General features: G+C 46.1%; 1 protein-coding gene and 1 non-coding gene across 2 annotated transcripts; one reads left to right on the top strand and one right to left on the bottom strand.

The window, feature by feature from the left end:
• Positions 1–122: 122 nt before the first annotated feature.
• On the bottom strand, positions 123–14498 carry PIGS (phosphatidylinositol glycan anchor biosynthesis class S). Its single transcript, XM_030295528.2, has 12 exons — positions 14438–14498; positions 14021–14160; positions 13824–13935; positions 8185–8274; positions 7825–7916; positions 5923–6130; positions 5500–5642; positions 4680–4794; positions 3442–3587; positions 2767–2867; positions 1536–1746; positions 123–1176 (listed from the first exon to the last, which is right to left on the bottom strand). Exons 1-12 carry the CDS (start codon positions 14469–14471, stop codon positions 901–903), a joined length of 1668 nt encoding a protein of 555 aa, XP_030151388.1. The 5' UTR covers positions 14472–14498; the 3' UTR covers positions 123–900.
• On the top strand, positions 10638–10772 carry LOC115501902. Its single transcript, XR_003964953.1, has one exon. It is a non-coding gene; the product is annotated as a small nucleolar RNA SNORA1 (small nucleolar RNA).
• Positions 14499–14838: the final 340 nt, after the last annotated feature.

The raw sequence follows: 14838 nt of genomic DNA, 5'->3' as shown, positions 1-14838 counted from the left end.
AGGGAGGAAGGGGACATGGCCAGGTGAAAGCAAGGTGGACCTGTGAGCCCAGGGGAACAGCTACAGGAAACCATTACTTAGACACCAAGGAAAGGAAGAATGAAAGGTATGCTCATACTTTGTATCATTCCAATTCACATTCAACCAATGTTTATTGAGAGCATAAAATATGTCAGACACTTTCATATGCTTATCACACTTAATCCTCATAACCACCTTGTAAGGGAGCTATCATTAGTGCTATTTCAACAAATGCAAAACTGAGGCTAAGGGAGATTAAGTGGCTTATTCACTGCTCCCCAGATGATAAGGGCAGAAGGAATTCAGGCATGCTTGATCCCATCTGGAACTTTCCCCACTGCACCAAGCCACCTCTATAAGAGGGTGAAGGGAAACTTGGCCACACACACAGCATCAGGCTATACCCAACAGGCATAGCCAGCCAGAAGGGAGGGAAGGGAGAGAAGGCCCCAGAGGTGACCTGGCCCTTTCCATGAGAGCAGTGCTAGGGCTCTCCCTGAGGGGTTAGAGAGAAGCGTAGAGGGGAGGAGGCTAGAATCAACCCAGGGCTTTCCCCTAATGTTCCCTGTGAGTGCAGGAGGACTTCCAGGAACAGGACAGAAGCACAACAGACTGCCCCTGCCCCAGAGGGAGACAGGAAAGGGCCTTCAAGTTCAAGCCAGATAAGAAGCCTCCAATGATGCATCTTCTAGACAAGGGCACAAAGGGTTGGGGGGGAGCCTGAGCCAGAGGAATGGGAAGGATTAATCCTGCTTGGAGTGTTTACACTTTGATTACTGGAGCTAAGTCCTTCGTGGCAGGCCCCATTTATGTGCCTCTCAATCTAACACCTCCCACTGTGGCCAGAAAGGGAACTTTCCTACTGAGATGTTGTCCTACTCAGTCTACCTTCTCAGGCTTTTTCCAGGACTTGCGGGTTTCCAGGAAGATCTTGACCAGGGACAGGAGGATGGGCACAGCCATAGGCAGGAAGAGCGGGATGTAGATGGCAAACTTCTGGTCGTCAGGGAAATAAAGGAGGTGGAGGAGCGAGGGATCAAAAAAGGCACGCTCCGAGGACGTCACAGCTTCCTGGCTGGCAGTGAAGGCAGAGGCCAGGTGCCCAGAGGCTAACTCCTCTGCCGCCTTCTGGACTGCAGCTACAGCCCTGTACACCTAGGAAAGGGGCAGGGGATTACCATTAAGTCCCAGGCATCAGTGAGGTGTTGGGGTGGGAGGAAGGATGGGCCTTACTTTGTCTTCCACCTACCAGGCAGGTTGCCTGGAGTTCGCCCAGAATATGGAGGCCAGTATAAAAGGGCTATGGTATATTTTCTTAGCGCCTGCCTAAAACCTCACACCCCATCTGGAGTCCTGCTGGGGAGCTGGCACTGCCCTCTAGAGGAAGCCTGGGGGACTCAAGGACGGTATGCCCACACACACCCTGGACCTCAACTGGCTCTCTGGTTTCACCATACCCGGGTCCTCGCTGGCCACTCCAGTTACAGCACAGAATCCATCCTGCGCCCACTCACCTCAGATGCCACATCGTCCTTGATGACAATGTTGCTGATCTTGCCCAGAAGCTGGGCCAGGGAAGTGAGAGTGGTAGTGGCTGTGGCCAGGTTTTCCACTGACCGAGCCCAGAGCAGCCGGTCAAGCTCCCAGGTCGTTAGCCCTTCACTCTTAGGCCCTGAAAACAGGCATTTCACAGGCAACTGGGGCTGAGCAATCCCAAAGAGCAACCTGTGGGAAGAGCAAAGTAAGGTCAAAGGGGCTGAGAGTAGAAGATGGCTATGATCCCTTGAATGATGACTAAGATTTTCCATCTTACCCAGAACCACAGGAGTCATAGGGAAGTACCTCAGGGTCTCAGGGGGTGAGTGGCAACACTCAGTAATACAGAGCCACAAGCCCCCCTTTTAAAACCTGTGTTTTTGCTCTTACCTGTTTCTGGATTAGATTTCCACGATCTTGTTTGAAAAAAAGGTCCCGTGGCTACAATATGTCTGATAACACCAACCTAGTTTAATCCCCTAACCCTGTCTACCATCTCTTTGGACCAATGGGACCACTGAGCCTTTAGTTAAGGGATGATCCAGGACCACTTCTGATAAGCCTGTGTGTTGTCCCTCTCTAATCCTGCACCCAGGGCAGACATTGCTAATCAATCAGAATCCTCTTTCCTAATGATCCCAGACACAGCCGTAGAATCCTCAGTCTAGGGCATCCAGCAGCCCCTACCAGCCTATCAGTTACCAGGAGAATTAACAGCTATTTTCTTAAGTAGCCCTATCTACATCCTATGGACCTGACATTCGGGAGTCTGTTTTCCTTTTCTCTTTTTTAAGTTTATTTACTTTGAGAGAGAGAGCAAAAGAGAGAAAGAGGACACACGTAGGGGAGGGGCAGAGAGAGGGGGAGAGAGAGAATCCCAAGCAGGCTCCGTGCTGTCAGCACAGAGCCCGACACAGGGCTGGATCCCATGAACTAAGACCATGACTTGAACCGAAATCAAGAGTCAGATGCTTAACCGACCAAGCCACCCAGGCATCCCAGGAGTCTGTTTTTTTAAAACAGTTTTTGTCAGCAACTAGTCCTTCTTACGAGGAGGATAAAATGATTCTTCGAAACCCTTCTTGGTTTCCCTGGGGCTCTAGGCCCAGCCAAGGTATCCCTGCCAGGTGAGATTTCATTCTAGTCAGCTCAGAAGACTCGGGTCAGATTCAGTGGCCACACCCCCAGGGAGATGAGCCAGGAACTCACCGCAACTGAGCCAGGAACACCTCCATCACTTGCTCCATGTCCACTTCAACCCTCACCGGCAGCTTCGAGGCATTGTAGGCTTTGGGGTCCACATTGTATACCTGCAAGGGGAAATAAGGCTGCTCGAACACCACGCCAGGACCGTGAACGGCTCTGCTCTAGACACTCTGGAGGCCATGAGAGAAAAGGGAGACATATTCTGTGCTCCTTAGAAATTACAAACCTGATGGTATAGCTAATATTTTTTGAATACCGGCTACTAGGAGCTTTTCATAAATTATCTCCATTATCCCCTCAGAAGACCCGTAAAAAATATTTATTCCATTTTAAGAGTTCCTACCTATGAGAAACTCCCAGTCTAACAGGAGAAGTTGTCATTCATACAAGACTCCCATAAATAGGGCCAAGATCTAAGATGTACACACGGAAAAGTCCTCAGTGAGTGCAAACCGCTACATGCCAAAGGGTCACATTACAGAAAACTTATAGAAATAAGAAGCTGTGGGGCCGGCAGAGTAGGGGCACAAGCTCATAGCACCCTCACCAACTTGGTGCGGCCCCTCCCACAGGCTGGGCCATGGAGGACACTAGAGGAACAACAGAAGGAACAGTCTCAGGGAACACGTGTCTGTCCCTAAAGCTGGGGCTCTGGGGTCTGCAGAGTGTGACCGTTACCATAATGCCACCCCAACGGGGACTATGGAAGGCGTTGGTGGCCACTGGAGCGCCGTCCTTGTCCTGAATGTACAGGGGGGAGTGGGCAAGCTCAGGTACGTAGAGCAGAAAGTTGAGCACAGGGTAAAGGGAGGCAGCACTGGATCCTAGGGTAGAAAGAGAAGGCAAGTCAGAATACCAAAACACGCTGGACCTAGATCTTCGTTCCAGGTCAGCCTCTAACTTGCTGGTCACTCACAGTGGGCCTCATTTCCCCCAACTGAGAGTCCCCAGAATATCCTCCAGTCTGGGGTTTCTGTGATCGAAACCTCTGAACATTCTCCCGAGATGGGCCACACACATGAAGCAGAGTCCCTAGCCCCCTTGTCTGTCTAAGACCACTCTCTCGGGCCCTGCCACATCACACCCATATAACTATAACCCATTTTATAGACAGGTATACATATGACCTCATGTCGGCTCCCTCTTAATATCCTTCAATAGCTAGCCAGTCACACCAGGTAAAAGTCAAGCTACTTAACATGGTCCTTATGATCAAGCACCTGCCTGCCTTGCCAGCTTTGTTTTGGTCACTCCCTCGCAATTCAGCGACACTACACTTCTCTGAGCTTCCCGAATGCCTATCCATCTTACTCTTCTACATCTAAGCTCAGAGTTCCCTTGCCTGGAATGCCTTTCCATCTCTGCATTCAGCACTGGTAGAGGGAATGAGGGAGAAGTCACACACAGCCCTTCCCATATCTTGGTCCACACTGGCCTAGCCTTGGTGCCTGAAATCCCACAACCCGTGATATACTGACTTTGGTTTGTCTGTATTACACTCTGTGGTCACCTATGCTTCCTAGGTACCATCCCCCAAATGAAAAACTGGAACCCTAGCTTCAAACCTCAATCAGAACTGTCGATCCAAATTCTGCCTTTGTGTACTTTTGCTGTTATCTTTCCTACATGTGTGACCATATTTTTCCTGGCTGGCTTGCAAAGAGGGAGACACAGCCTATCCATTCATTTACAGAAAGCAGTGGGAGTCATGTTTAATAAACGTTTTTGGATACGATAGTGTGGGGTTGGGAGATGTCAACAGAGTCTCATGAAGAAGCCTAAATGCCCAGTACTTCCTTAATGCCCTCAGACCACCCAACCTGGGAACCATAACCATATACTCCCAGCCTCCAACTCCACACTGAGCCTTCAGGGTCCTGCCAAGCCTAGCAAAGAGACCCTCATCCTTAGCTCACCCAGACGGGACTCCACTGGATTGATGACATGGGGGAGGCTATGTGCGGCCAAGTAGTAGCTAGAGGAAGCTGGGTCAAAGCGTGGGTTTACCCCCAACACTGCATAGTAAAGAATCTGTAAAGCAAAGAAGGAGAACGTTCCTTTGTTTATTGATTCATACTCCACTCTGTCCCAAAAGTTTTGAAGTGCCTTAAAAAAGATACAATAAGCACAGGACAAAATATAAGAGATAAAATCAGGGCTGAGAGAAAATAGATGTAGGAAAAAAAATAATAAAGCCAAGGGTAAAAGTTAATACGCTATACACGGGCTATGAAAACCACATTTTTTACCAGGCTTTCCAAGAGCGTAAACAGGGAGGGGAAACGAGTAGCATAATTCAGTGTCTGCAAGCTCAACTCAAGTCAGTTATTCAGAAGTACTCCCACTTACCAAGACCTGATAAAAATTTCTCGCACATTTTTCCTAAACGGATATTGTGTGATACAGAAGGCTACATTCTTCACATCTTTACTGTTACTACACTAACATATTTCAGGAAGTTTTATTTTTTAAATAAATTCCTTAAGGATGGCACAACTGGGTGAATACAGTTCTGGAGGGAGCCATAAGGAAGGTTGTTTTTTAACAAATGTTGACAGAAGTCCCTGAGCTGGACACCATGGAGGGAAAGTAGACACTAGAACCACATCTACACTCAGGAAGTTCCTAGCAAATCAGCAAGCTCGAAGAGCTGGAAGAACAGACTACACATGTAAATAATAAATACGGATGGACTTTGAAAAGGAAAAGGACCCCTCGGCTTGCTCCCTGTCTTACCTGAGAGTCCACAGAGAAGTTGCCGGCAGCACTGAGGGCACTCAGGAAGGGCTGCACATAGCGCCGGACAGCCCCCTCGATGTCCCAGTGGACGTCGTGGGACTTGGGGTCTGGGTTGAGTAAACTGAAGGTGATCTCATAGCCTATAGAAACAGGAGTCAGGGAAGGCAGAGGCTTCTGTGGCTCAAGGGCAGTCATACCCCTGGCTGAGCTGAACTTGTTTCTCCTCTAGAATGGGGTTGGTGGCCATGATGGAACCAAAGGGAGGACCAAACTGGGATGAGGAACAGTGAGTGATTTCAACTAAGAGATGAAACCACAGAAGAAAGGAGTAGAGTCTGCATGCAGATTCCCCTCCTGCCCCAATGCCCCCACATCATTCACTTCCCTCTCCCTTCTCACGACAAAGCTCCATCACCCTACCCAAGCTGGACTTGAGAGGCCGCCTCTTATCAGAGCTCCACTTGTCCTCTGGAAGGTGGTCAGCCAGGGCCGCAGCAAGCACATCTTCAGTCAAAGACATGGCCTGTGCTACTTGGATCACCCGGCGGCCAACTATGTTAAAGGCCTCGCGGTGCATTATCCCTCTCACAACTGCTGTCCTCTCGGGCCCGATGTAACTCATCATGTCCTGTGAGAGAGGCCAGCAAGGGAAAGAATGCCCATGGCTCAGGGAAGAAAGCAGAAGAACGTGCCGGCTCCTGTCTCTGAGAATCTGGCTTTTTGCCACTGACCAACAGGCTGACTGCTCCCTTTAGATTCATAGTGAACCATCCCAGCATCTCTGACCAATCAGCATGCATGAATGTTTTCATTCATTTCTGCGACCTTTGCCTTCCCGGCAGACTTAAGTGCAGGCATTATCTAAATCTTCATGGACTGGAAAACTAGGAGACGGCATGCTGAACAAGGAAAGCAGAATAAACAAACACATGGAAAGTTTGATGTAAGTAAACAGCACATGGCAAAGAGGCAAGGACAGAAATGTTCACAGCAGCATTATTTCCTTTTTTTAAGTTTATTTTTATTTATTTTGAGAGAGAGAGCGCAAGAGAGGGAGGGGCAGAGAGAGAGGGAGAGGGAGAGGGAGAGGGAGAGGGAGAGAGAGAGAGAGAGAGAGAGAGAGGGAGAGGGAGAAACCCAAACAGGCTCCATACTGTCAGCACACAGCCCAATGTGGGGCTCAAACTCACGAACCGCAAGATCATGACCTGAGCTGTAATCAAGAGTTGGAGGCTTAACCAACTAAGCCACCCAGGTGCCCCAAGGTGGCATTATTTCTAAGAGTCAAACACTGGAGACAATCCAAATGCCCATCAGCACAGAATGGATAAATTGTGATATTTATACAATAAAACATATTAAAAATGAACACATTAGATTCAACTACACCTTGATTATCATGGAGGATTGTCCCAAACATAAATGTTGGATGAAACAAAAGTTACAAAAGAACATGTGCTGTATTATTATAAAGCTCAAAAGTTTACAAAATTAAACATATTGTTTATAGAGATATATGTGCTGAAACCTGAAAAAGTAAGAAAATGACACACACAAAATACGGTCACCCTGAACTAAAATAAAAGGGAGTGGGGCAAACCATGGAAATACACAGGGTTCAGCTACTATTACTAGACTGTAGTTTGCAAGCCAGGGGTGGGTTCGTTAAAATTTTCTTTCATCTTTTTATAAGAATTAAATATTTCAGGGCACCTGAATGGCTTAGTTGGTTAAGCGTCCAACTGTTGATCTTGGCCCAGGTCATGATTCCAGGGTTGTGCGGTAGAGCCCCATGGAGCCTGCTTGAGATTCTCTCTCTCTCTCGCTCTCTCTCTCTCTCGCTCTCTCTCGCTCTCCCTCTCCCTCTCCTTTTCCCTCTCTTCCTCCCTCTCCCCCTTTGCCCCTCTCACCCACTCATGTGTGGTCTAAAACAAATAAATAAATAAAAATATTTCATCGTAAATTTTAAAAGAAAACACTGCATGCCATAGCTCCCAATGAGCCTGTCGCTCATAAAGTGGAAAGGTCAATGCATCGCCCATTTTACCACCATAATCCATTCAAGCCATCTTCTTTTTTTTAATCCTGTTTTTTTTCCACTTCAAATGGTCACTGGAGCTTTAACCATATAGAACTCTTGGAGTTAGAAAGACCCAGAGTCAATGAAAACAACCCTATTTGCATTCTTTAAAAAAAATATTTGGAAAAGAGTTTTCTATAGCAAATGCAAGAAACGGGCAGCACTACTGCAAGAAGGAAGTGACCTAGGAGAGGACAAACAGATGGGATAAGGCAAGGCCATACCCTCCCTGTTCACCCTACCTGGGGCAGAAGTGAGGAGTGTTCAGGGATCACGTACACAGTCAGGGAGCCTTCTGCTTGCTCCTGTGGCTCAGCTAACATGGTTTCTGCCTCTGGGGACAAGAGCAGAAGGTCTACCAGGAGCAAAACACCATGCCCTATCCCTCTGCCCCCCAACAGAGTGCCTAAGCCACAACTCCACCTCCCTTTCTACATGGCTGACATTGTGGCCAGGCTTGGCCCCCAGTGGCCCAGGCTGAAACACACTCTCATCCCCAGCTTTCCCAGGAAGTTAGAAGATGGTATGGAAACTACACACTTAGAGATCAGAAGAAAAAAGAGGGCTCCGTGTTAAACTAGTGTGATCACTCCTTCCGGTACCTTGCATACTGCCCAGTGACAGGGCCTCTTCCTCGTGGTCCAGAGCCCTCCGATAGGCCTTCTGGAAACGGCACTTGATTTTCATTTTGTCTGAGAGGGAAAGGAAGAGGATGAGAAGACTAAGGTGTGCCTGGGTGGCTTAGTTGGTTAAGCGTCTGACTTCAGCTCAGGTCATGATCTCACAGTTCATGAGTTCGAGCCCCACATGGGGCTCTGTGCTGACAGCTTGGAGCCTGGAGCCTGCTTTGGACTCTGTGTCTCCCTCTCTTTCTGCCCCTCCCCCACTCACTCTCTGTCTCTCTCAAGAAGAAATAAACATTGAAAAAAAAAAAAAGATAAGACAAAATACAGACCTCTGCCCATCTTCCCAGCCCTAACACTGTCTAGTGTCTCAGGACATCAAGAAAATCGTTTGCAGAGAAAGTCCCAGAGGCTACAGCCAATTCTAATGATTTCTACATGGATGATATCAAATACACGACACTTCCCCTCTTCCACCTAACCAGCTCTTGCTTCTACCTGTGTACACACTACCTTCAACCTGAAGTACTCTCCCACAGGGAAATCTATTACAATATTTATTCTATTAATAGGTGAAAGGAGCAAAACCATACGATCATTTTGATAGGTGCCTCAAAATAAGGCAACAAATTCAGGTTGTTGTTTTTTCTCGATAGAGCGTGAATGTGCCAGCATGTGTGCGTGCACACAAGCAGGGGCAGAGCAGAGAGAGAGAGAAAAAATCTCAAGCAGACTTTGTGACGTCAGCACAGAGCCTAATGTGGGGCTCAATGCGGGGCCTGATCTCACAAACCATGAGATCGTGACCTGAGCCCAAATCAAGAGTCCGATGCTTAACCAAATGAGCCACTCAGGCGCCCCAATGAACATTCTTGATAAAAATGCACACTTAATGACAAAACACTAAAGTAGTTCCATTAAAATCATTAATAAAATGAGGATGCCCACTACTTCCTCTATTATTCAGCACTGTTCTTTCTGAAGTTCCTGACCAATGAAGAAAGTGAAGACCAGTGAAGAAAGAGACACGAAACCTGAATATTTGAAAGAACAAAATGTCCACTTTTTGAAATAGCATAATTATTTTCCAAGAAAATCAAAGAAAAGCAACTGAAAAAAATATCAGAACTGGTAACAATTCAGTCCTATGACTAGATATACACAAGAATTAATAGCTTTCTGAGAAATACCAGCAACGTCCAATTTGAAAAGCAAGTATTTTTTAAATCCCAATCCTCATCATAATAAAGAATGTACAAACACCCAGGAAGAAATGTACAAAACTATAAGAAAAACACCCAGGACTTTACTGAAGGACCTAAAAGAAGATTTGAATGAAATGGGAAAGACTAAATATTCTAAGGATGTCAATTCTCCCCAAGTTAATCTATACCTGCAAAATAATCCCATAGGGATTTTTTGAACCCCCCCCCCCCCCCCGCCTGGAACTTGAGAAGTTGAACCTAAAACTTCTTGTGAAAGTTCTTTGTTATAGAAGAATTCCAGGTCATAATATAGGAGAAATTACAGAATTTTAAATTTGCCATTTTGGGGTATCTGTCTGGCTCAGTTGTAGAGCATGCTACTCTTGATCTCAGAGTTGTGAGTTCAAGCCCTACGTTGGGTGTATAGATTACTTAAACATAAAATCTTAAAATAAATACATAAAAATTGCCATTTTGCAACTGCTATGAAATGGATGCCAGCATCATTGGATGCTAAAACCATCAGGTGAAAGGTTGACAGGGAATTAAAATACAGACATCGAGGGGCGCCTGGGTGGCTCAGTCGGTTGAGCGTCTGACTTCGGTTCAGGTCATGATCTCGCAGTTCGTGAGTTCAAGCCCTGCGTCAGGCTCTGTGCTGATAGCTCAGAGTCTGGAGCCTGCTTCAGATTCTGTGTCTCCCTCTCTCTCTACCCCTTCCCCACTCGTGCTCTGTCTCTCTCTGTCTCTCAAAAAGGAATAAATGTTAAAACAAAAAAAATTTAAAAAAAAATACAGACATCAAGCTGACAGTATCTGAATTCACTATATCATCTTTGTATCACCCAAAGTGAAAAAAACCCATCCATTCTATGCTTCCTGATATAACACAATACGAAGTATACCACACTAATTATAATGTATTCTTATCTAAAAAAGTGAACTGATTTTGATCAAATCTCCTGATCTGACTACCAGTTTACAAAAAATATGGATAATAGAGGAATAAGTTAAATGAAACTAGGAGGAAGCAATCTGCCAAATCCAGAATGGGAGAGGTTCTAGAACACAAGTGGCCTGGTTTCTCCAAAAAACCAAAGAAAAGAAGTGTATCAGGATGGGGTAGGGGGAGCTGATATATAATAAAAAAAGGCAAAAGAAATGTAACAAAATGTGATGTGTTGATCCCGATTAGAACAAACCAACTATAAAAGGACACCTGTGAAAAGCCTCATTCTAGATGGAAATGAGTACTATCATTCATGGTGTCCAGAAATGGTTAACGTGGCTACAATAAGACCCAGGTTATGCTTCCATTGCAGCAAGTTTATTGCAGTGGTGACATTGAGAACTGTAACATTTTTTCCTAGGCTCATGGAGTAGAGAGTGGAAGTAACAAGACTTTTCAATATTAGAGACAATGAAGGAGTAACAATTTTAGATCATTTGCCAAAACAGCAATCAATGTACTTCCTACAATTTGACTTCTAGGGCCCTACCGTAAAGAAATTGGCTCCCAAAGATTACAGGTGGGGAATTTCTGAAGTAGGTCCACATGCCAGTGGAGATCAAAGAAGTCCAACCAAAAGAACCAGACTGACTGATAGTGACAACTGTGGATTAAACAAAAGTTCTTTTTAAAAGGATTATTTTGGGGGCGCCTGGGTGGTTCAGTCGGTTAAGCATCCGACTCTTGATTTCAGCTCAGCTCATGATCTCACAGTTGGCGTGTTTGAGCCCCACGTCAGGCTCTGTGCCGATGGTGTGGAGCCTGCTTGAGATTCTGTCTCCTCTCTCTGCCCCTCCCCCACTTGCTCTCTGTATCTTTCTCAAAATAAGTAAAAACATACTTTAAAAAATAATAAATAAATAAATAAATAAGTAAATAAATGGGTTATTTTGAAGATTATGATTCTGGTTTTGGAGGAACTATGGTGATCGGCTGGAGCAGTGGAAGGACACGCATGTAAAATCCCCGAAATAAAATTTATTGGGGCATCTGGGTGGCTCAGCCGGTTAAGCATCTGACTCTTGGTTTCGGCTCAGGTCATGATCTCGAGGTTCGTGGGACCAAGTCCTGCATCAGACTCTGCACTGACGGTGCGGAGCCTGCTTGGGATTCTCTCTCCCTATCTGTCCCTCCCCCACTCACACTCACACTTTCTCTCTCAAAATAAATAAATATATTTTTTTTAATTTATTGACTTAAAAAATTAAGAGGACACCTTTGAGATAATTGGGGAAATATGAATATAGACTGGAAATTAGGTGATACTCAAGAATTACCGTGGACTTGGTTAGGTGTGATATGGTAGTTATGTTTAAAAGCAACAAAATAAAATCTTTCAAGGGCTGCCCTTCTCATCTAGCATAAAAGCTGTATGTGAGCCTAGCCCCCTGTCCACTGCTCTGGTTTTATTTCATTTCCTCTTACCCTTTCCCTCATTCACCTCACTCTCCCCATAATGGAATTCTCACTGTTCTGCAAAGGCACCACTTCTGCTCCTACCACAGGACCTTATATTTGCTTCTCTCTGTACCAAAAAATGCTCTTCTCCCAGATATCTACACAGTTTACTACTTTACCTCTTTGGGTCTTTACTTGAAAGTCCTGTTTTCAAATGATGCCGTCCTTAGCCACCCCCTCTAAAATAGCAATGACCTCTTTATCCCCCAAGAAAACCTCCCTATACCCCTGTCCTGAACTATTTTCCCCCTGTCACCATCTAACATACATACATACATTTATTTATTACAGATTTTATTTTTTTAAGTAATCTCTATACCTGATGTGGGGCTTGAACCCACAACCCTGAGATCAAGAGTTGCAGACTCCACTGACTGAGCCAGCCAGGTGCCCCCCACCATGTAACATATATTTGTTTATCTTCCTGTCTGTTCTCTTCTTTTTTTTTTTGTCTATTCTGTTCAATGTATTTTGTTTACTTTGTTTGCTGTATCTCCAGCGACTACAACAGTATCTGATATGGGCACTCAATAATAAATATTGGTTGAATAAATGAACCAACCTATTACTATTCCTATGTAGTAGATGAGAAAACCAAGAGTTAGAGAGGTTAACAACCTCACCCAAATTCACACAAGTGGCAGAACCAAGGCTTTAACCCAGCTCTCTTACACCAAATTCTCCATACTCTTGGCCACTCCACCCGACTACCTTCACAATATGTCCATATTATTGAATACCATGTCACTAAATATGAATGTCCATGATAAATTGACAACAATCAAAGTTGCAAACTAACATGTGAGGCATGATCCAATTCTTGTTTTGAGAAACAACAAGTATGTGTGTTTACATTAGGCTGAACCATATGAAATATGACTTTTAAGAAACACGGGTGACCAAGGTTAAAAAGCTAGAAAGTAAATGGTACACAGGCACTTCACCATCTGGACTCAGCCTACACATACAGTCACTCACAATTTTCACTTCACACTCCAGAAAAGTAAAACCGCACACAGATTCCCCCAACATGCTGACTCACCCCTCCATGCTTCTACACGGGAGGTAGTATAGGTTGTTGGTTAAAAGCCCGAACTCTGGAATCAGTCGGGCCTGGATTTAAATCTTAGCTCCACCTCTTACTAGCTAGCTGTGTGATCGTGAACAAATGAAAATCTCTAACTCTCTTTTTTTCATTTATAAAATGGAGATCATGTTAGAGACGATTAAATGAGACAACACATGTAAAGTGCTTCACCTAGTTTATGGCATATAATGAACAACAAATATTAGCCATTGCTATATCTGGCTCAAGCTGTTCCCTTCCTCCCTTCCCCATTTACCCTGAATTCCTTCACATCCTTTAAAAATCTGACTTAAAAATGACATCCTCAAAACCTTCTCTGCCTTTTTTTCCTCCCAGGCTGTTAAAGGCTCTTTTTTAAATACGATCTCTGTTTCTTACATAATCCCCTGTGATTTCTTTATCTAAGTGTTTTTCTCTCCTACATGACTATGAATTTCTCAAAACCATTATCAATTCTTTATTTATCCCGAAATTCCTGGTACCAAAAAGTGCCTACTAACACTCAACAAAGTGTTCCATGTCAAATTGAATAAGAGCTGTATACAACTCCAACTTGATTCCAAACCCTGCGTTCTTTCTACTACATCCCACCTCCTCTCCTATCTTCTAATGAGCATCAACTGCTTCTCATCAGGTAGCACAACTGTCATGAATGAAATTGCTGCCCTAACGGTGAACACTGTTATTTAAAGCTGCTTTTCTTCTAACCAACTACACTGTTCATTCAGAACTGTTCATTCAGAGAGGGCTTTTAAGAAATTTTTAACTACATTTAAGGGACACCCACGCTCCTCCAACCTAACCCATCTCTGGACTGAGCTCAGACCAGAAAGGCAGGCTTGACTCCCCAAGAACTCACATTTCAGAGGGATCTCTCTCTCATGCACAACGGTGAAGGGCAGCTTCTCCTGGTCGTCCGACGGCACTGACTCTCGGGTAAATACGACAGTGACGGGCACCATGAGCCGCAGCTAGAGGAAGGAGCATCAGGGCCATCGGCTGAGTCTCCACCTTGCCAGTGGGCTGTCCCCAGGCCTTCTCCCACAGAGGTCTCACCTGCAGGGCATTCAGCCCACTGATCTCAGAGTAAGGCAATGGGGCCCGGTAGGTCTCCGTAGTCTTCCACCAGAGCGGCAACCCCAGCACGATGGCCACGGCAGCGAAGAAGAGAGCGGCCCGCTTGCCTCGGACCACCTCTAGGGGCACGGAGGTACCGACTTGAGGCGCTGGAAGTGGGCTTGGTTGCCCTCCCCACACCTGACGCGGACGAGCCCCAGCAACCCTCACTCAGAAGCTCTCCGCCCGTCTTCATAGGGATCCCTGTGCCAGGGGCCCGCGCCCGTCTGAAGGGATCTTGTCTGAAACGACCCCCGACCCCCCAGTCCGCGGGACCACTGGCACACCACAATCCCCAAGCCCGCATTCCTCGCTCGCAATCTACGAGTCTCAGTTCCCACCCGAATGCCACCGCACCTAGGTCTGTAGCTGCGGCCCCGGGAGCCGCCATGCTTCCATCCAGTTGCTCTAGCCGCCGAGGGGCGGAGCTACGCAAAGCCTCCCCCAATCGGAAACCCGCAAGGAGGGGGCGGGACCACGGCAGAGGTCGCAGCCAATCGCAAGCGGCACTCAGGGAGGGCAGGCGAGAGAAAGAGGTAGAGGGTGGGCGGGGTCCGCAAGGAGCCTGGCCGCGAGTTTGAAAGGAATTTACCCAAGCACCAAGGGCCAGTGGAGTGGCTGTGCAGGTTTCTGTGTTGCCGGAAGATTCTTCGTTAGTACCCCGTTTCCTTGTGGAACACACTCCTAGCCCCAGGGATTAAGAGAGCAAACTCTGCAGGCGTTAAATACTAGTTGAGCGATCACAGGCAGCTCTAAGT

Source organism: Lynx canadensis, chromosome E1, assembly GCF_007474595.2.
Source record: "Lynx canadensis isolate LIC74 chromosome E1, mLynCan4.pri.v2, whole genome shotgun sequence".
NCBI lineage: Eukaryota > Metazoa > Chordata > Mammalia > Carnivora > Felidae > Lynx > Lynx canadensis.
This window is presented reverse-complemented; position numbering and strand designations above follow the sequence as displayed.

Coding starts and splice junctions, on each gene's coding strand:
- PIGS (XM_030295528.2), bottom strand. CDS start 14,471: ATGGCGGCTCCCGGGGCCGCAGCTACAGACCTAG. Junction 8,275..13,823: donor GAGAGAGATCCCTCTGAAAT/GTGAGTTCTTGG, acceptor TTTCCCTCTCAG/ACAAAATGAAAATCAAGTGC. Junction 6,131..7,824: donor ACTCCTCACTTCTGCCCCAG/GTAGGGTGAACA, acceptor CCTCTCTCACAG/GACATGATGAGTTACATCGG.